Source organism: Alexandromys fortis, unplaced genomic scaffold (genome assembly GCF_014885135.2).
Source record: "Alexandromys fortis isolate MF-2015 unplaced genomic scaffold, M_Fortis_MF-2015_v1.1 scaffold_57, whole genome shotgun sequence".
In the NCBI taxonomy this organism is placed as follows: domain Eukaryota; kingdom Metazoa; phylum Chordata; class Mammalia; order Rodentia; family Cricetidae; genus Alexandromys; species Alexandromys fortis.
The window spans coordinates 3,777,890-3,799,660 of NW_026067941.1; the positions used below are offsets into that span (position 1 = coordinate 3,777,890).

The following is a 21,771-nucleotide window of genomic DNA, read 5'->3' on the forward strand; positions in this document are numbered from 1 at the left end:
AGAAAACCAGCTAGTTCATTTTCCTCTTAATGAGACTCTTTTCCTTATGTATTCCTAATCTTACAGAGGACACTGAAAATACTTAGCAGCAGACTATGTATTTGGTCTCTAGGACCGTGGGACAGAATAAGCTACATAGCAGGTTTTCCCAATCTTTTTGTTGTTTTTTCCAGGCATGGTTTCTCGTGTATCTCTGGCTCACTGTGAAGACCAGCCTGGCCTTGAACTCACAGAGATCAACCTACCTCTGCCTCCCAAGTGCTGGGATTAAAGGTGTGAGCCACCATTGCATCACTTCTATGGCTAACTAGTGTGGCTACTGGTATTAATAGGTGTGTGTCCCCACTGCCTGGTCTGTATGGCTAACCAGTGTGGCTGTTTTACTCTCTGAACTTCAGTCAAGCTTTATTTATTAGAATACAAATGAAATATCACTACATTTCCCCTTTTTTGTCTAAAATAAAAGGAAGCATAAGAAAAACTATACACAATAAGTACAATGACTGTATACGATATATACAGGCAATAAATAGTATCAGCAATGTCTAGTCTAGTCCATTTACATTTGACAAATTCAGAGAAAATACTCCATATCTACCCCTTCTTAGTGAGTCCAAAGTCTTGTACCGAATTTACTTTCTATCACAACTTGTTTTCTGCATCAGGTAGACAAGGAAATTTTTAACTATTATTATTTAGTCTTCAACTCCCTCAGAGACCAAAGAAGGAAATAATATAAACTGAGTAAGCAGGAAGTCCAAGCAAGCAACTTCCCAAAAAATGTAACAAATGACCGAAACAGCTGGCTCCCTGGACAGCCACCCAAAGTTCTTCTGCAATGTTGGGGCATCCATCTTTAACCTACAAGCCTAGAATATCTGACGGACTTTTCTGTGAAGCAGGGTTTTTGAAGGACTTGTCTGGGCAAGGTTTGGTAGTCACTCTCTTTTGTGTCCTGCTTGTCCAATTAGGACAGTGGTTGAACAAAGGGCACTGTCTTTCTCAGTGGCTTATTTTTTGCTACAAAGAAAGCAAGCTCCATGTGGAGTTCCTTTGATGCCTGTCATCATCTCTGAAGTAGATTGGTACTGCCAGAAGCAGACATATCTCATTGTCATAAAAACGAGAAAAGAACCTATGTTATTAATACATCTTAAATGCTACATTCTGTAGATCTCTGAAGTGTTTGAAGGTGACCTATCTAAAATATATCTTTGTTTGACCTTGAAAACATACCCTGTGTGACTACAAGTTTGATTATAATAGGAGATTAGCTATTAGCCTGCATTTTCTTATTATCCTAAACAGTTGGTAATAATTTTCAAGGACTAGAAATTGGCATTACCTTGTTAAATGAGTTGTATAGGTACAATACCTTGAACAAGAGTAGAAATGTATGTACAGTATATTCTAACAAAATTAATCTCAAATTTGTATCAATATACAAAATTTGTATACAATATACAAAAATCTAATGCAGTGTAAAACATTTAAAATTAGTTGCTTTTTAAAAGTAGATTCAATAGTATACCTTTTTATCTTATGTCTATATCCTCCCTTTTTTCAAAACAAGAATCTTGAATCTAATTTTCCTTTGTTTGGCTTTTTTTCTAACCATTACCAATAACAATTTGTAACCAACCTCCCTATAAATGACAAATATCTATAACCCATTGAATGACCAGAACCTACACACCCTATCCCTCAGGAATGTAGACATTGTATTTTCAAGTTTACTTCCTGCTATCTGGGGGCAATGGTATCTTTAGGGGATCTGGAAGAGAAAATTTTAGGGTTAATTGTCAAGTCCTGGGAGAGGTATCTGTATCGTTTGTTGTCCAGTCTCTGTGTAATGGGAAAGTGCAGGGCTTGTCTCAAGTCCTGGTTAGAGTAGTCTGTGAGGCTAGATCATGTCAGATAGCCACCTTGAAATTGTTCTGAGCAGTTTATAGTCCAAAGCTGATCTTTAGGTGGTGTTTTTCAGCTTAGTGGTGATATCATAGTCCTAGAGGAATTGTCATTGTGGGGTCCCAGCCTCCTTTTGGAGACTTCATTAGGCATGCTCATGGTTCACTGCACAAAACTGATAGAGGCTCAAACCCAAAATCATGTACAGGAAGGTAGATGAAACCTTTTTCTAGAGTTAGTACTCTATATTATTACTAATATGACAAATGTTTAATATATATTAACCTTATAGAAACTTCTGTCTACAGAATATTAGTGTTTTGTCTGTGTTTTTGTCTGTGTGAGGGTGTCGGGTCCCCTGGAACTGGAGTTACAGGCAGTTGTGAGCTGTCATGTGGTGCTGCCAGTTGAACCCCAGTCTTTTGGAAGATCAGCCGGTGCCCTTAACCTCATAGCCATCTCTTCAGCCCACATGATAATTTGACATCTTGTCAACATCTCTAAATGAAACTCTACCAAGTTGTAGCATTTTCAGAGTGGGCAAGATGACATGTACCACTGGAAGCAACACCATGCATGTCACATTATGGAAAACTGCAGCATGTAAAGGCTGAAACAAAAATAAAAGGGACATAGGGGTAGTGTATTAGTTAACTGCAGTTTGTAGACTGTATCTAGTTCCCAGTTCAAACAGTCTGCAAAAAATTACAGAGCCCAAACAAAACAATAAAACTCCAAACCAAATCAAGACATTTCACAGTCTGGATGACACAGCTGTGTTTGACCATTGTATATTTGAAACTGAAATCATACCTTGAAAGATATGATAATGGTATTTTTTATATATAATATTTTATTTTATTTTTTTTAGTATCTTTTGAGTTGCATATTAAACACTTAAAGGTAAAGTGTTAAATTGGGATTTCTGTAATTTAGTATGTGTGGAAAATTGACCAGTATAGTTGAAATGAAGTGTCAGTCTAGAAATGACATGACGACCATGCGTGGTAAGGCTCATTCTTGTCTGTCTGTTTATGGGCAGCTTGGAAATATCCAGATGTTTAAAAACATCCCAAGTAGACTACCATACGTCTTTGAATTACGATTTAAGCTTTTATTTGTAGATTGCCAGATGAGTAAAGAAATCAGTCATGTCTAGGTTTTGTTCCTCACTCATGACTTTTCCTTTGTTCCTGTATGACCCTGAAGATTTCAGTAGAATTAAAAGCTCTTGTATTGTTTTAGGATGCTAATGCTTGCATAAGAGCTCTCTGACTACAACAGTGTTAACATTATTCATCTCCTAACTAACAGGTCAGAGGTCACTCATAAGAAGAACATGTTCGCTCCCCTTTATTCATTCATTTATTTGTTTGTTTATTTTGGGGCAAGTTCTCTCACTATGTAGTTTTGACTGGCCTGCAGCTTGCTGTGTAGACCAGGCTAGCCTGAAGCTCATAGAGATCCACCAACCTCTGCCTATTGAGTGCTGGGACTAAAATTGTGAACCACCGCACCCAGCTTCATGTGTTTCAGAGTACTCTTTCAGTATATTTGGAGTTTGTGAGTTCATGACAACTCTGTGTATTCTCATTTTGTGCATAGTACCGGTTAGGAGGCTGGAAAAATGCCATGGGATAGAACTTGAGTTAAAGACTTTTTCTCAGTTTGCTTTTTATATTCTAAATCTTTCTAGCCCTGGCTGAGTTCACGGAAGCTGATGAAGCAATTGCTGAACTTGCCATTGCCGATAGCGTCTTCTTATTCCTCACCGAGTCTGTGGTGCTATCCGAAAACTTCTATCAGGAAGAATTTTACATTCGCAGAACCCATAATCTCATTACAGACTTCCTTGCATTTATGCCAATGAAAGTAAGTATAACAGTATAAAATGAGCTTTTTAAGACAGTTTAGGGCTGGAGAGATGGATCAGTGGTTAAGAGCACTGCCTGCTCTTCTAAAGGTCCTGAGTTCAATTCCCAGCAACCACATGGTGGATTACAACCATCTATAATGAGATCTGATGCCCTCTTCTGATCTGCAGGCAGGCAGAATACTGTATACACAATAAATAAATAATCTTTAAAAAAAGAGAAAAAACCACAAAGATATATATATAAAGAAAAACAGTTTAAAACTATTTTGACTAACTTCAACTAATAAAGTCAGTGCAGACTAAGATCCGGCAGTGATGTATTACAAGTGCAGTTTGGACGGTAAAGTGAAACGATATAACCCTTTCAGAAGGAGCGTTGGACACTGAGAACACAGAAGTAGTAGGTTGAAAATCCCTCTGTGGGCAGGTGATTACTGTTAATTTCTAGTACCCTGGGCAGCAGGTACCCTAGTGCTGAGGTGCCTTGCTAATAGTCTTGGTTTTCCATGTGTTCTGTGTCTTCAGAATCAGCCAGCTTTGACTTGAAATTTTCAGGCTCAGAAGGATTGTGTCTAAGCTGGGCATGGTGGCTCATACCTTTGGTCCCCAGCACTCTAGAGGCAGAGACAGGTGGATTTCCATGAGTTCTAGGTGGTCTACAAAGAGTTCCAAGGCAACCAGGGCTGTTACACAGAGAACAAAACAAAAATGTCTGTGCTGGGGGCTGGAAAGATGGCTCAGAGGTTAAGAGCATTGCCTGCTCTTCCAAAGGTCCTGAGTTCAATTCCCAGCAACCACATGGTGGCTCACAACCATCTGTAATGGGGTCTGGTGCCCTCTTCTGGCCTGCAGACATACACACAGACATAAAAAAAAATTGTATACATAATAAATAAATAAATAAATATTTTTAAAAAAATGTCTGTGCTGAAACTATATAGACTTTTCCCCCCCATTATTTCCTAAACAATATAGAATAGCAACTGTTTGTATTATTTATGTTAGGTATTTTAAGCCATCTTGAGATGGCTTAAAGAGTATATGGGAAAATGTATGTATGATGTATTCAACTACTTTGTTATTTTGTATAAGGGACTTGAGTATCTGTAGATTCTTGGTATCCTCAGGTGGTGTTGAAATTCTTCATGAATTTCAAGGGACTACAGTATTTTTATACCTGATTTGGAAGAGGCATAGTGGAAAATCTCCTTTTATAGATAATTGTTTAGACTTTTAATTTGTGGTATGCAGATGAACCTCAGTGTACACGTAAGGATGTACATATGAGGAAATGAATGTAGCCAGATGGGGTGGCACGGACCTGTCATCTCAGCACCTGTTCATTGTGTTTCTCCTGTGGTCTGGGTACTGTGCTAGGTGTGAAGCAAACAGATAGGGCTAGATCGTGTACATGGAGCGCTCTAAACCCCTCTTCTCAAAAGAGAAAAGGACAAAGAAAAGAAACACTAAGCAGCCAAAGCAAACAAAGCAGAGAGAGGAGGCACTCTCATCCTCATAGACAAATTGTATATGAAGAAATGTGTAGACTGCATTGCACCTCCTCGCAGATCAGGCAGTAAATGACAGTAGGTTTCTGTAGGCTAAGGTTAGCTCAGTGAAGAGCTAGAATGGTCAGGATGAACAGGTAAGTCGAGACTCCAGCAACTCTAAAGATGAAGGTGAGCAAACAGAGTTGAAGTGGGAAGAAGCCTGCTCATGCTTTTATTTCCTATCTGGGGAAAGGAACACTTAGAAAGGTTAAGGTTAAAATTTCTTCTAATTAATATCTACTTGAGTATTTGATTGTGGAGAGATGATTGTCTGAGAAGGTGAAAGTTGAGGGAATTGTGGTATAAGAGTCAGAAATGTCTTGGGCAAGGGAAACAATTTAATCACCCAGTTTTTTTTTTTTTTTTTTCCGAGACAGGTTTTCTCTGTGGTTTTGGAGCCTGTCCTGAAACTAGCTCTTGTAGATCAGGCTGGTCTCGAACTCACAGACATCCGCCTGCCTCTTCCTCCCAAATGCTGGGATTAAAGGCGTGCTCCACCACTGCCCGGCTAATCACCCAGTTCTTGAATACTGTAATTTACTTTAATATATATAAGATGATTTAAGATTTTTTTTTTCCTGTTTGTTGTTTGTTTTTGTTTTTTGCTTTTTTGAGACAGGGGTTCTTTGTAGCTTTGGAGCCTGTCCTGGAACTAGCTCTTGTAGACCAGGCTGACCTCTAACTCACAGAGATCCACCTACCTCTGCCTTTTTCCTAAGTGCTGGGATTAAAGGTGTGCGCCACTACTGCCTGGCCCCGTTTAATTTCCCTGAGTTGACTTTTGGTCACTGGGGGGGGGGGGGGNAGAGACAGAGACAGAGAGAGAAGGGAGAGGAGGGGAGGGGAAGAGAGAGAGGAAGAGAGATTGAGATTTAATTTTTAAATACTTAAGAGACTTCCAGTCATTTCTCTTTTACTAGTTTCTAGTCAGATCCTCAGAGTCAGAGAATATACTTCACTGGATTGCTTTAATGTTGAGGTTTGCTTTTGTGGCCTTTCTTAGTAATATGGTCTGTGAAAAAATGGAAGAGACCTACTCTATGGATTGTTTATCAGTAATTAGCTGGAATTGTTATTCAAGTCTTTCCATGCTTTGCCTATTTTCTATTGAATCTTGAGAAAGGAATAGTGGAACTTGCAGCTATAAATTATTTATTTATTTATTTATTTATTTATTTAGTCCCCCAGAACAAAGTAATTTCTTGTTTCATTAGCATTAGTTTAAATTTTCAGCCAGAGTGTAGTGTTCACAGCATGCTGGGTTATAAGTTTTGCTTGTTACATCATGGTAACATGTTCTTAGTAGTTCTAGGGATGTGAAGTTTCATTCAGTATTTAGGATAATACTTCACTGGAGATGATCCACGCCAAATGATAGTGATGTCTCTCTTGAGAGACATTAATCTCAATTTCTGTGAAGTGGAAAATTCTGTAGTAACTTTTTTTTTACATTTTGTTATTTATTTATTGTGTGTGTGTATGTGGACATGAGCATGTTATAGACAGGTTAGGGAGGAGTGGAAATCAGGACAGCCTGTAGGAGTTGGTTCTTTCCACCATCTTGTGGTGGGCAGACTTGGCACAGGCGTCTTTATCTATTGAACCATCTCTTTGGTTCCCTGTGATACTTAAGATATTATAATCTTAAGTATTTTAGTGAAATTCCTATTGCATTTTTTATATTGCTAAAATATACAGGTGTTTAAGTGATGTTTCTTATATATTGTTACTCTTAGTTACCTTGTTTCTTGATTTTGTTATTAACCAATGCATAAGATATTTGCATTAAGCCTTGTCTAATACATACAAAGGTGAAGCAGCTGAAGAATCGGGCGGATGAAGATGCTCGAATGATTCACATGAGCATCCAGATGGGAAACGAGCCCCCTATCTCACTGAGGAGGGACCTGGAACACTTAATGCTCCTGGTAAGTCATTCTGCTGGAGAGAGAATTTTTTCTTTTAAAATCTCTTTTCTGTTCCATTATTTTTCTTGGACCTTGGAAAATTTTTGCAGAAGAATTTAATACTAAGGTGCTTTTTTATTTCTGTAATTTTTTTTGTTGTAAACGTTTCTCTATAGTTTTTGCTTATTCTTTGCAGATTGGTGAACTATACAAAAAGAACCCTTTCCATTTGGAGCTTGCTCTGGAATACTGGTGTCCCTCAGAGCCCCTGCAGACTCCAACGATCATGGGCTCCTACCTGGGAGTGGCTCATCAGCGACCCCCTCAGCGCCAGGTGAGTTTTAGAGCTTTTTATTTTCACTCTCTGATTGGCCGTTGAAGAGATTTGAACAGGTAATAAGTTATTTAGAAGTCATCACTTTTCTTCTTTTATTTAAGAAATATATTATATTTAAGTTTTTCATAAATAAAATAGCAGTTACTTTTGTTTTTTTGTGGCAATGAATTAAATCATAGCCCTGAATTTGTTTTAGTTTTTATGTGGTTTTTATTAGCTGTCCATGTTACCTTAAAGTTAAGGTACATTTTCTATAAGCTTTTTTTTCTTAATTTCAGGTTGTCTTGTCAAAGTTTGTGAGACAAATGGGTGACCTGTTGCCGCCAACTATTTATATTCCTTATTTAAAAATGCTCCAGGGCTTGGCCAATGGACCTCAGTGTGCCCACTACTGTTTTAGCCTGCTCAAAGTCAATGGTAGCAGTCACGGTAAGGGCAGTCTGCATGCCGGATTTGTTTTTACACTCTTATGTTCTTGTACTGATGTGTAGATTCTACCATAGGTATAAATTGCATTTATAATACTGAGGGAAAGAGTTACACTGGTCATTTTTATGCATGGTAATACTTTGATTATGGTCTCAGATTGGGGGATTTTGCCATTTATCTTGTTAAATACAGTTAAGTGTAACAAGTCTGAAGCCATATATGTTGTTCTCTGAGAACACATCTGATATATAAGACCAAGTATATTTCCTTGCAGTGGAGGTTTTTGTTTGGCTTTACTTTGTTTTAAGATGGGGGTCTCACTCCATAGCCTAAGCTGTCTTAGAACTCGGTTGAAAGCCCAGGATGGCCCCAGACCTGTCACCATCCTCCTTCCTCAGCCTTCAGACTACTAGAGTTACAGGTATAAGTCATCATATATAGCTAAATTTGATTTTTGTAATTTGCCCTCATCAATACTTATTTTCTTATTACTGATTTTTAGAATGACTTAAATTAAGCCAGATATATTTCAGACTTAATTTAATTTTAGACCTAAATTAAGCCAGATATACTGCTAAAAGGGAAAAGAAACTAAATATCTGCTGTGTTTGTGGAGAAGATAAGTTTGGAGAAGTTAAGCTTTAAAATAGCCCTGGTGACAAGTTGAGGGAGCCACGATTAAAAAAGACATGCCTGTCTCCCAAGCCAGCATATTGGCTACTCTGTCAGGGCTTGCTTGTCTTATTTGTGGTTCTCTGTCCCACAGTGCTTGGTATGTAGTGGAATAGTATAATTTATAGATCTGTGCTACAGCTGTCTTTTTATGAGCACTCAAGCTCGTCCCTTGTGAATTATTTGGTCCGAAAAAGTAGCAGTTTTCTTACATTTCCAGCATCGAGAACTTCTGGGTAGGAAGCAGGTAAATGGCATGCAAAGTCACTTTCTTGGGCTTTACCCCATCCTTAGGTCTAGTCAAGAAAGAACCAAAAAGAATTCGGACCCCTTTCAGCATACTACTTACCTGGGCAGAGCAACACTGACGATTTAGGACAGAGGCAGACCAATGTCATCATAAATTAAGTTATTCTTGGGCCTTTCGTTCGCCCTGTTGCCTCTCATGCGGCAGGCAGACTTCTACCTTTGAGCCCCAAGTAGGCGATTTTTAAAGGAAAATTCTGTTGCTTTTCTTTTCAGTTGAAAACATTCAGGGAGCAGGCGGCAGTCCTGTATCCTGGGAGCATTTCTTTCACTCCTTACTGCTTTATCATGAACATCTCCGAAAGGACCTGCCAAGTGCAGATAGTGTCCAGTACCGTCACCTTCCTTCACGTGGTATCACCCAGAAGGAGCAGGATGGACTGATTGCTTTTCTGCAGCTAACATCTACTATCATTACTTGGGTAGGTAGTCCATCCTTAGAATGATTTGTTTTATGCTGTAGCCTGGTGACATCTTAAGTGGCCAAGCATTTTCTTTTAGTGGTTAATGTTTTGATGTATTTAGCACATACGTAGCATTCATCCTTATGCTCTTGTTTTCTAGACTTCAGAGGACATAATTTTTGCTAGTTCTGTGTACTAGCACAGTCTTAATTTGAAAATTATAGCCTGAACACATAAGAAAGTAGCCAAGAGAGGAAAGTAGTCAGTTGTGTGTGCATCCTTCTAGAACAGTGGTTCTGAAACCGGGTTGCAATCCCTTTGGGGGAGTTGAACGACCGTTTCACAGGGGTCTCCTAAGACTATTGGAAAACACAAGTATATTTCCACTTAATAGCAAAATTACAGTTAGGAAGTAACAATGAAAATAATTTTATAGTTGGGGGTCACCACAATGTGAGGAGCTGTATTAAAGGATCGGTCACAGCATTAGGACAGTTGAGAACCAGGGTTCTAGAAAGTAATTCTAGTAGAGGTTCTGAGATAGACACGTGTATTGATATATTTGTTCAACAAGAATAGTTTTCATTAAAAGAAAGTAACAGTTATCTAATCATTTTCACAACTTAGAAATACGTGTTGATTACCAGAGCAAAACAAACTGCTCAGGTTGACATTTTGTCTGGAATATAGAAATGTATTTCTTAGGTTTTGATTTTCTAATCATATTTGGTGTTATTGTGCATTAAATGTCAAATATATTATAATGTCTTATTGAAATAAAGCATAGTTATCATTTATAAAATATTTTTCATTCTTTTTCTCAGGAAAAGTATTTATTGACTCATGCATCAGAATCAGATATATTTTAGTGTCATAATACTGTATGTAGAAAGAGCTTAAAAGTGCCTAAGATTTATGTCACCCTAGTAGACAGACTATTTATCTGTTTATAGTAGTATTTTCTGCTCCTCGGTCTGCCAACGAAACTTTTTGAAATTTATCTTCCATTCCTTCCATGAGGAATCCAATTTAATCTACCAATAGGCTTCAAGCTAAATGATGGACTCTCTTTGTTTTAGTATGTATTAAATGTACCAGAGTTGGTAGTAGGTTCCTCTATTGACATCTGTTCAAGAGGCCAAGTCAGGAGGATGGCTTGAGTTAGTGGAGGTGGATAGGCAGCATAGTGAGAAACATCTCATAAAACCAAACAGAAAACCCTAGATAAACAAGTTAAATAGCTTTCTTGTTTTGTGTTCAAATCTCAGAGTGAAAATGCTCGCTTGGCGCTTTGTGAGCATCCGCAGTGGACGCCTGTCGTGGTGATTCTGGGGCTCCTGCAGTGCAGTATTCCCCCAGTTCTCAAAGCTGAGCTACTGAAGACACTTGCAGCCTTTGGAAAGTCTCCTGAAATTGCTGCTTCACTTTGGCAGTCGTTGGAATACACTCAGGTAGTGCCATGAACTCTCTTATTTGTATGATTTGGAGAATGAGTATACTGTAGAAGCAAGAGCATCTGGTTGGAGCAGTGTTCCAGGGCATTCCCATGTAGGAAGTTAGGGCTTGGGAGCCCAGCATAGCATTAAAAACATATAGTCTGGGTTATTTTCTTACGGTTCACAACCTTACTAAGTTTCTGAAAGTAGGTTCTTTCAGTAACTTTAAAAGTCTTACTTCCCAAGGTCAGTGAGATACTGCTGTAACTGTATCTCACTGCCTACCAGTTCCCAGATAACTACTTAGAGGCTTAATATTAATTACAAGCTGTTTGGCCTATTAGCTCAGACTTATTATTATTATTATTACTTTTTCTGAGACAGGGTTTCTTTGTAGCGTTGGAGCCTGTTCTAGAACTCATTCTTTAGACTGGGCTGTAGACCAGACTGTCCTTGAATTTACAGAAATGCCTGCCTTTGTTTCCTGAGTGCTGGGAATAAAGGTGTATGTCACCACTGCTTGGCATCAGGCTTATTACAACCTAAAATAACTCCTATCTATTATTTACCAAGAGGCTTATGGTTTGTTACCTCGCATCTTGCTTCCCCTGAGAATGGTGTTTCCTTTTCCCTTTATTTTTGCTTGGATTTCCCATCTGGCTCTGTTCTGCCTGCCTGTTGGCCAAATAAGCTTCTTTATTAACCATTGGTAATAAAATGTATTCACAGCATACATCATTTACCCTTTTCTGTTTAATTAACTTTAACGTAAAATTATATAAAACAATTATCAAGTAAGAATGTAATATATATAAAGTTATGGTATTTAGTCTATTTGTATTTGGCAAGATTAAAGAAAATATTCTAAGCCAGGTGATGGTGGCGCATGGCCAGCACTTGGAAGGCAGAGGCAGGCAGATCTCTGAGTTCAAGGCCATCCTGGTTTACTAGAGCTAGTTCCAGGACAACCAGTGCTACACAGAGAAACCCTGTCATAGGGGGAAAAATTCTTTTATCTATCCTATCTTTGTGAGTCTAAAGTTTTATATTTAATTTATTGTTTATCATAATGAAGGAAAACTATATAATTATATATAAACTATATTAATTATAACTATTTAGTCTTCAACTCCATCAACGACCCCAGGAGGATATAATATTGCCAAGTATCTGGGAAGTGCATTGTAAGCAACTTCCAAAACTCTAGAAATGACAGTGATATCTGACTGCCTGGACAGTCACCCAGAGTTCTCTCATAATGTTGGGACATCCATTTTCCATAGTGTCTGGCTGACTTTTCAGTGAAGCAGGAAATTTGAAAGACTGTCCTGTCTATATTTGCAGATTGTCAGTCATTTTCTTCTGTGTCCTGCAGAATGTCTGGCAGTTTCTTCTGTGAAGCAGGAACTCTGAAGGACCATCCTGCCTTGTTTTGGCAAAGTTTAGTGATCATTTTCCTGTGGGTCCTGCATGTCCAGTTCATACAGCATACAGTCAAGAAGTCCAGGCAAGAGCAGTTTCTTACCCAAATGGCTAGCCTTGCCACATTGAAAGCAAACTCCATAAAGAGCTTCTTCGATGCTCATCTTCGTCTTGAAGTAATTCGTGTGCCAGAAACAGACGTGGCTCACTCTTGAGAAAAGTCTAAGTTCTTAAAACATTTTAAATGCCATATTCTGTAGGTTTTTGAAGTGTTTGAAGATTTTCTATCTGAAATAATCTCTGTAGTACCTTAAAAATCTAGCATTGCTATAAGTTTGACTATTATAGATGACTATTAAATTGTGTCTCTTAACTATACATTATGTTTTTAAATAAGCTACATAAACATAATACCTTAAACAAGAGTAGAAAATATACATACAGTATAACAAAATTGGCCTTAAGTTTGTATCAATAAACCAAAATCCATACCAGTATAAAGTATTTTGAGATTAAAATTTTTTTTGAATTAACATAGATTCAATGATCTACCTTTTTCTCATCATTTCTATATTGTATCCCTTTTTTTTCTTTCGAAAGAGATTGACTATGATTACTAATCATTTACAACCCAAACCCTTTAAATGAAAACAAACATTTATAAACAATATTTTGGGATATTTGGTTGTAGTTTTCTATATTGCTTCCTGCTGATAAGGGGCATTGTTAATCTTATGGGGATCTTGAGAAAATGTAGAAATATGGTTAAATCTTGACTGGGGTATCCTGTGTGTTGACTCATCTCAGTTAGCAGTCCTGGAGCTGTCGTGGATGCTGTATTAAATGGGCCTTGTTTCAAGGGGTATTGTGTGATCAAATCATATTAATATGGAAGCAATCCATAGATTCTCATATTCTGTGGAAACAAAAGCAGAACCTCTTTTCCAAAGCAATATATCCTTAGACTCAAATTTCTAATTCAAGAAAACTTAATCATATTAATGTTGGTTTAACTTAACAGCCTTCATAATAAAGTGTTTTACTGTCGTTAGCTCATGTACAGTCAAAAAATTTAAAGAAAACACAATAATAGTATGTATAGTCCAGACTCTTTCTGTATTTTCCATCTTATCTTCGATACAGGGTTTCTCTGTAGCTTTTGGAGCCTGTCCTGGAACCAGCTCTTGTAGACCAGGCTGGCCTCGAACTCACAGAGACCTGCCTGCTTCTGCCTCTCTAGTGCTGGGACTAAAGGCATGCACCACCACTGTTTGGCTGTATTTTCCATCTTTACATGGCCCATTATTATGCAGCTGGCCATGGTTGTCTTTAGACCAGCCTTCTGACATATCTCTACCCATTAATGCAGGAAATAGATATTCATGGTTTCTATACTCTTCCTTTTCCTCTGTGCCTTTCCTGCCCAAAGTGGGGTATTTAAGTAGCTTTCTGTGTTTTGGCTTTAGCCATTAAAGGGCCATCCAGCTGTTTGATAAGTTTTATAGAAATTTTCACAGCAGCTGGATGATTTTTCCCTGGTGGACATAAAGGCTCATATTGGGCAGCAGCGGCAGTATGATAGCAGGAGCTCCTCTGACTTCCACCCATTACACCATCACAGACGGGTAGGATTAGGGTTGCATGATATTTGACATCTCAGTGAGTGATTTCTTTTCTACAAGTCAGCTACTTTTTGTTCGTTGTTGTTTGTAATCTACATAGTAGTAGCCCCTTAACTGTCAGACAAGTGAAGTATCATGAATAAGTGTGGTTTTTCTACTCTAGAACACTGAAGGCCTGTAGTATGGTCAGGAAGAACTGATCACAAACTTGCCTCTTCTCATACATAACCTATTTCTTGGTTATGTATGACTGGTTGTGAGCAGAGTGTCTTAAACATGGGTATGGTTCTCTGAGTTCTTTTCAAGAGCAAATTCCAGAATATCTGAGAGGAATTTGCTGAGAAAAGTGAATTGTGTGCTCTTAGATCTTTACAGTTTTCCGTTTGTTATAATTCTGTCTGCAAGAGTTAGTTGGTCAGGGACTCCTCGGTGATCACGCCTGTAGATAGAGTGATGCCTATGGGAATGGTGGGGGAGATGTGTAGCTGTGCAGTGCCATTACTGCTTATTGATGAACAAGGATGGTCCTGACATGTGTTTCTTTTTCCTTTCAGATACTGCAGACCGTCAGGGTTCCAAGCCAGAGGCAAGCTATTGGTATTGAGGTAAGGTTTTCTTTTTTAGTTTCAACACTGTATTCATTAATTCTTACATTAGTGCCAAAATAAGATTGGGAGAGGTTATTTGTAGACTATTAAATTTCTGTAATTTTTAAATTGAATATATTTACTTTTAGAGTGCTGAAATAGAGACAGAACTCTTTTTATCATTATTTATTTACTGTATGGTAATGTATATGCCTAGGTACACATGTCCCTTGGTATGTGTGTGGAGGTCAGAAGGTTTATGTATATACATGTATATTCCTAAATCTAATGTGCTCAGTCTGTATAATGTCACTCATATGTATAACCAGTTGGTGTGCTGTCTCCTTATTTTGAAAAGAAGCGTGTAAACTTTATTTCAAGGCTGAGATAATATGTGATTGATACACTTTGTCTTTTCTGCTAAGTAGGAAGTACTTTGTTAATTTTTTGTGTGATGATATATCATTATTAATGAGTTAGTGTTAGCAAAATGCTTTGTATTTCATATTTGTATTGCTAATTTTTTTATTCTTTTCTTTAAAGGTTGAACTCAATGAAATAGAGTCACGTTGTGAAGAATACCCCTTGACTCGGGCCTTTTGCCAGTTGATCAGTACCCTGGTGGAGAGCTCATTCCCTTCCAATCTGGGTGCTGGCCTGCGCCCCCCTGGCTTTGACCCTTATTTGCAGTTCCTCAGAGATTCTGTGTTTCTCAGATTCCGTACGCGAGCTTACCGGAGAGCAGCTGAAAAGGTTATGTTTAGAGCAAACCCTTTCTCTCCTTTGAACTCATTGTCACTTCCTTCAACCAAGGTGTAAGGGAATACAAATTCAGTTCGGCTCTTGGAAGTTAGTGACATTTATAGTCCTAATTCTGTAATACCTTGGATTATTCATGTGTCTTACAAATAAGTTTGGGAATTAAAATCAACACACTTTAATGATCAATGAGTTTTCTGACAGGAGTTCACAGTCCTTAACTGAGTACTTTTTTGAGATAAAAATCTCATCATGTCTCATTGAGCAAATTTTTTAACTAAAATTGAATTAAAATCTATTTTCACCCTTGTTGGAAACAAATGGGATGTTTTAGATTAGGATTTGTATCAATTCAAGCTGACTTGCTAGTTCTCACCCAGAGGGAAGCTTGGTGTGAACTGGTCACTTAGCTACCGTGGCTGACTGCTGAGGGCAATGATGTTTCTGCTCATCTTGGCTCTACTGTTAGACCCCACCGAGCTTATCGTATATATTGGTTTATGTAATTCTAGTATTACCTTGAGGCAAGTACTATTAATGTTCCAATTTTACAGAGGGAGGCTTAGCAAAGTTACAGAACTTGCCCAAGGTCCAGGACCAGGGTTTGAATATAGGACTCTGTTCTCAGATCTAAGCTCGTAACCACTAAGCTATGTAAGAGACCCTCCCAGGTTCTTATGTAGTTTACCTTTAGTGTATAATACTGTTTGTCTCACAGAATGCCCTTGGGTATAGTTTATAGGGATGTCTCTGCTTCATTTGTTGTTTGCTTAGCCTGTGGAATGTTTTGTTATATTAATAATTATAGAAAGAACTCCATTCATTCTAATATTGGACAATTCAGAACTTAAGAAATTTTATCACCCCCAGCCCTGTTACTAAGAGAAAAATAATTATTTCTTGTCTTTTTTTTCTTGTACACCCATTTAAATATCACTAGAAAAAAATACCTTATTACTTTCTATTGTTTGTCGTATAGTATCATGGAGATTTCAAGTAATTAGAAAGGTTCACTTAAAAAATGGCCTTTAGATGGCTGCATAGTATACATTCCTTAAATCTATACCTGCATAGTCTGATTATTTGTATATTCATCACCAGGGGGCATGTGATGATCTAATATTTAGTCACAGAAACTGAAGTTCTCTTTGCTTTATAATTTATTTTTAGTGATGATAAATACAAGGGGATACATTTTATTTAGTCTCTAGAATCCCCTTTTAACATAAATGTCCTGATCTTCTGAAATATTAATAGCAACCTTGCTGTATTAAATGTCATTGGAGATGAGCAGTGCATGTGCGCTCATCACAGTCTTCACAGATCTTCTGATTCATGTTTAAACAAGTGTGTTTTAGACGTCTAGACAAGGTCATTGTGACCACAGTGTTTGCAGCTCTAGTCACCCACGTGCTCTCCAGATAATTTTTTTCCCATCTGAGTTCCCCTGCAGACATTGGTGCTTTCCTTGCTGCTTCCTGTTTTTTTTCCCTGAAAAATTTTTGTCAATTTTTATAATGTTATTTACTTGAAACTTTCTTTAGTTTAATTTAGGTAACTACATCTTAAGACAGTGAATTCTCAAGACTACAGTACTTTAGATTGAGATTAATACTATAGCATTTAGAGGTAGTAGATTTAACAGTCTTCAAATCTGTGAGGTGATAATGTCTTTTTTTGAAAATCCAAAAGGCCAGAGTTCTAAAACTCAGCCCTGATAAAATTGAATAGTTTAATGACTTCAAAACAATCATTTAAAAAAGCAGCGTAACCAGACCTCTGTGTAAGGGTTGCAGCTGTGCTGTAAGGGAGAGCAGTGGCTTGCATGTGCAGTCGGGCTCAGTCTCCACCATCACAAAAGGAAATAGGTAATAACATACTCTCTGCAATGGTTAAAATCCATTGCAAAAGTTTAAATTTCACTGAGTATATAGCTGTACTTACGTGTCCTTCCATATAAACTATTTTAAGTCCATCTTTAACAGTCAGATGGTTATGGGGGCATTTGGGGCATTTTGGCTGGTTGTTGGGCAGAGAACCCTGGTCTGAGCCATGTGGCTGAGAGTTTAGGTCACTGTGCTGAGCTTCATATGAAGCTTCCCAGAGAAAATGCAAACTATTTGAACTTTATAGAAATCTGATATTGTATAATTATAAAGTGAACATGTTCAGATGCTCAGTACCTTAAACTTGTAAAAGAGCTCAAACTTTGACTGAAGAGACACTTCTTAAATAACATCTAAAACATGTTCTATCTGTAAACAAGCCAACCTGTTATCCTTTGACAGATGACAATGTGAATTAAGAATGTTTGCATAAATTCATAAAGTAGACTAGTGACTTTGTCTCTTTTCTGGAGAGTAGAGTGGAGGGAATAGAAACTAGACAATTCCCACCTTGGACCGTTCATTGTTGCTGAATTTTTTTTTTTCTCTCTAGTGGGAAGTTGCTGAGGTTGTCTTGGAAGTATTTTATAAGCTACTGAGAGATTATGAGCCTCAGCTTGAAGATTTTGTAGATCAGTTTGTGGAGCTACAAGGTAAGTGTCAGAGTTTGATTTACTGACTATATAAATGTTAGTTAAAATTTATGGTTAAAATTAGAATTTAATCTTTGCTTTACTGTTTTAATCATGTTCTGTGAAAAAGAAAATAGGATTTTACTCAGTACTCAGGTCATAGTTCCTTCCATGAGTTCACTTGTTTTGATGGTGGGCCCTGGTCCCCATGCACAGGTGCCATTTCTCTGTGGGACTGATGCCCTCAACGGCTTGTGTCACTGTCACAGCTTTAGGCTTGCCTTCACCTGAGTTCATCCTGTTTAAGTTACAGTGATAATACATTTCACAGAAACAGAGAGTCTAACAGAAGTTGTGACTGAGGGGCCAGTGAGATGGACACTCACTGTTTCTTCATAGGTAACAGCACTTGTGTGGTCTCCGTTAAATCCCTGGAATTTACAGTAGAAGAGAACTGATTCCAGCAAGTTATGTTCTGAACATGCACTTGGACGCACGTGTGCATAGAGACACATGCACGCGCACGCACACACTCACACATGATATTAAATAGTTTTAAGCCGATGCTGGCTCATCATCTGTTGCACTGTGTCCTATTTAGGAGAAGAAATCATAGCCTATAAGCCACCTGGCTTCAGTCTGATGTATCATCTTCTGAATGAGTCACCGATGTTGGAACTTGCTCTCAGTTTACTGGAAGAAGGAGTTAAGCAGCTAGATACCTACGCGCCTTTCCCTGGTATGTGCCCGAAAGTCTGTGTGACTTCAGAACTGGTGAAGTTTGGCTTTTGTAGTGTAAGAGTCTCTTCAACAACAGTGGTATTTCCAGTGAATCATTATGAGTGAAAACAGACTGAATTACTGAGACTGGTTCATTGTTACTATCTCATTGCAGGGTCTTCTGCAGATAATTCAGATGTTTCTTTTGCTTTCACATCTTTAACATGCTTAACTCTGAATCTGAATCCTGTGTTGTGTCTTGCTTGAAGCCGGTCTCTTCCTCACTCAGCACTATTGACAGTTTTGATCGCTCTGCTGTGGTGCTGTACTGTGTGCTATATGCTTCTGTCTACTGGGTTCCAGTTACACCTTCCTAGTGAGAACAGTATGAGTGTTTATAGGTGTTGTCAAATGGTCACTGGGCACACATTATCCATTCAGAGAGCCATTGTCTAAAGCAGTGGTTCTCAACCTGTGGGTCATGACTCCCTTTGGATCAAATATTAGATATCCTGCATATCAGATATTTATAATATGATTCATAACAGCAAAATTACAGTTTTGAAGTAACAATGAAAATAATTTTATGGTTGGGGGTCACTACAGCATGAGGCTGCAGCAGTATTAAAAGGCTGCAGCATTAGGAAAGTTGAGAACCGCTGCTCTAGAGGATCATGGAAAAGAGAAAAGAGAAGCTAATATATGAGTAGCCTGGGCACAGAAATAACTGGGTGGGTGCTGTTAAACGTTTGTAAAAAAACAAGAACTTTTTGAAGCTAAAACCTGCCTTTTAAGTTTGTTTTCTCATTTCCAAGATTGATTTAGATTCTAACTTCCTTTGGGATTACAGGGAAGAAACACCTGGAAAAAGCAGTTCAGCATTGCTTAGCACTTCTCAATCTCACTCTGCAAAAGGAGAACCTTTTCATGGACCTTCTGAGAGAGAGTCAGCTGGCTCTCATCGTCTCTCCTTTGGAACAGCTCTTGCAGGGAATTAATCCCAGAACTAAGAAGGCTGACAATGTGGTTAACATTGCCAGGTAAGGCACATTTGTCAGGAGAGCAAGAGAATGACAGAGTCTCTCCAGTTTTTAGTCTCTTTTTTGTTGCATATTTAATATACCACAGATTATTGGGTTTGGCCTACTTTAACCTTATCTAATTTCACTCCTTTATTTCAATCACTCTGAGCCTTATCATGCCTTTCCTTTTTTTCCCTCTTCCTAGCTCATTCTTGTGTTCTAAAAGTTTAGGTTCAAAATGAACAGAGTTTGTTTTCTGTAGGGAAATTCAGTATTTGAGGGGTAGGGATAGAGAGCCACCCCCAGTCCTATATACATACATGGATTTACACCCGCACATTTGCTGACGCTCTGCTGGTTTGGTGTTGCACCTGAGCTTCTTCATATGTGATCTTTGGGAGTGCTTCTGTCCACATACCCTTTTGTGAAGGCAGTCTTCTTGTACCCTGTCTGAGTTGTTTTCCATTGCTCTGATAAAACAATGTGGTCAAAAACAGCTTGAGGAGAAAAGTTTTTATCTTACAGCTCTCGGCTCACACTCCCATCTCTGATTGAAGTCAGGAAGGAATTCAAGGCAGAAATCTGGAATCAGAAACTTAATCAGAGGCCGTGGAAGAATGGTGCTTACTGGCCTGCTCCTCGTGGCTTGTTTAGCTTCTTATAGTACCCAGGTGTATGAGCCCTGGGGTGGCACCGCCCGTAGTGAGCTGGGCCCTCACACATAAACTGTCAATCAAGAAAAATCACTGGCTGCCCAAAGCCCAGTGTGGTGGAAACATCTTCTCGATCGAGGTTTCCTCTTCCAAAATGATTCTAGTTTGTGTCAGGTTGACATAAACATAGCGAGCACACTCCTCCTTAATCACCTCATGGGTGCTTGATTTCCTACATATACAAAGGCCCTTTTTCAAATAGTCATTTGTAGACTAAGACTTTCACACAGGTATTTTGGAAGGCATGGCTTGGCTTACTCAACTTGTAAGAAGAGGTTCTTTTGTAGCTATAAGGGGGACACTTTTCTCTCATTTGTCCGAAAGTGTTATATTGTAGGTGAACTGTAGACTTTAAGTTTTCTTTCTCTTTTAAGAGTTATTTATTTTTAATTTTTATATGTATTTGTGTGTGCCTGCTTGTGTGTATGTGCACCTGCAGAGGTCAGAGGTGAGGTTGAATCCTCTAGAGCTGGAGTTTGAGGTAATTGTAAGCAGATGTTGGTGTTGAGAGCCAGACCAGGTCCTCCACAAATGTGCTTAGCCATAGCCATCTTCAAACCCCCAAATTTTCTTTTCTGACAACAGTGAAAAGCCAAGCTTGATCACATTGTTTTTCAATGTTTTCTTCTGAAGGTATCTATATCATGGGAACAGTAATCCTGAATTGGCATTTGAAAGTGCCAAGATCCTCTGCTGTATCTCTTGCAATTCCAACATTCAGATCAAATTGGTTGGCGATTTCACACATGACCAGGTAACTGATTCTCTTGTTGATGTGTTCTAGTGGCTACAGTGTTGGATGAGTTGTATTGTTGTTTGTGGAATGATCTTCAAAGAGTAAGTGCATTCATCAGAGATAGGTGAGGAAGTAGCTGTACACTCGACTGTGGTTTGTCTTTGTTTTTTTTTTGATTTTCGAGACAGGGTTTCTCTGTAGTTTTTGGAGCCTGTCCTGGAACTAGCTCTTGTAGACCAGGCTGGCCTTGAACTCACAAAGATCCTCCTGCCTCTGCCTCCCGAGTGCTGGGATTAAAGGCATGCGCCACCACCGCCCGGCTTGTGGTTTGTCTTTGAAGTTAACCCTTTGCAGTGTGCTCTGTGAGTGTTTGCACTCTAGTATGTGACTGTGTCATCTACAAAATGGCCGTCACTCTTAGCATTTGAAGACATTGATCTTGTAGCCACGTCTGTGTGCTGACCCAATTACCTTTGTGGTTTCTGGTGATCCACAGTTGTGCTATGTTTGCTATTATAGAGTGTTTTTAAGGATCTTTTTTTTTTCTTCCTGAGACCGTTAATGTGTTGTTTCAGTGATCCTCCTGCCTCCACCTGTGGAGAGGTTGACTCTGGGCCTGTGTTCTATATCGGCTCAAATGCTCCTTTTTCTTCTGTTCCTAATAGTTGAGTTTCTCCTTTTCTCATTTGAAATGGTGTTATGTTGCCTTGGCTGGTCCAGGCTCCACTGAAGAGGTGGGCTCTGAGCTCTGGCTGCTGTGCTGTCCTTGCTGGAGTACTGCAGCTGTGTTTCATCTGTAAACATCTATGTCTGTAGGAGGCTGTACTTAACTAAAATACAGACCTTT

General features: G+C 38.6%; 1 protein-coding gene across 1 annotated transcript in view; it reads left to right on the forward strand.

Annotated features, from left to right (window-relative positions):
- The window catches only part of Nup205 (nucleoporin 205), a 70,242-nt gene that overhangs the window by 17,590 nt on the left and 30,881 nt on the right, over positions 1–21,771 (forward strand). The window contains exons 8-19 of the mRNA XM_050147993.1: positions 3,605–3,780; positions 7,146–7,262; positions 7,438–7,575; positions 7,857–8,007; positions 9,202–9,407; positions 10,658–10,840; positions 14,424–14,474; positions 15,000–15,209; positions 17,655–17,754; positions 18,335–18,472; positions 19,304–19,493; positions 20,822–20,942. Of these exons, the coding sequence (XP_050003950.1) occupies positions 3,605–3,780; positions 7,146–7,262; positions 7,438–7,575; positions 7,857–8,007; positions 9,202–9,407; positions 10,658–10,840; positions 14,424–14,474; positions 15,000–15,209; positions 17,655–17,754; positions 18,335–18,472; positions 19,304–19,493; positions 20,822–20,942 (1,781 nt within the window). The remainder of the gene's footprint in view (positions 1–3,604; positions 3,781–7,145; positions 7,263–7,437; positions 7,576–7,856; positions 8,008–9,201; positions 9,408–10,657; positions 10,841–14,423; positions 14,475–14,999; positions 15,210–17,654; positions 17,755–18,334; positions 18,473–19,303; positions 19,494–20,821; positions 20,943–21,771) is intronic.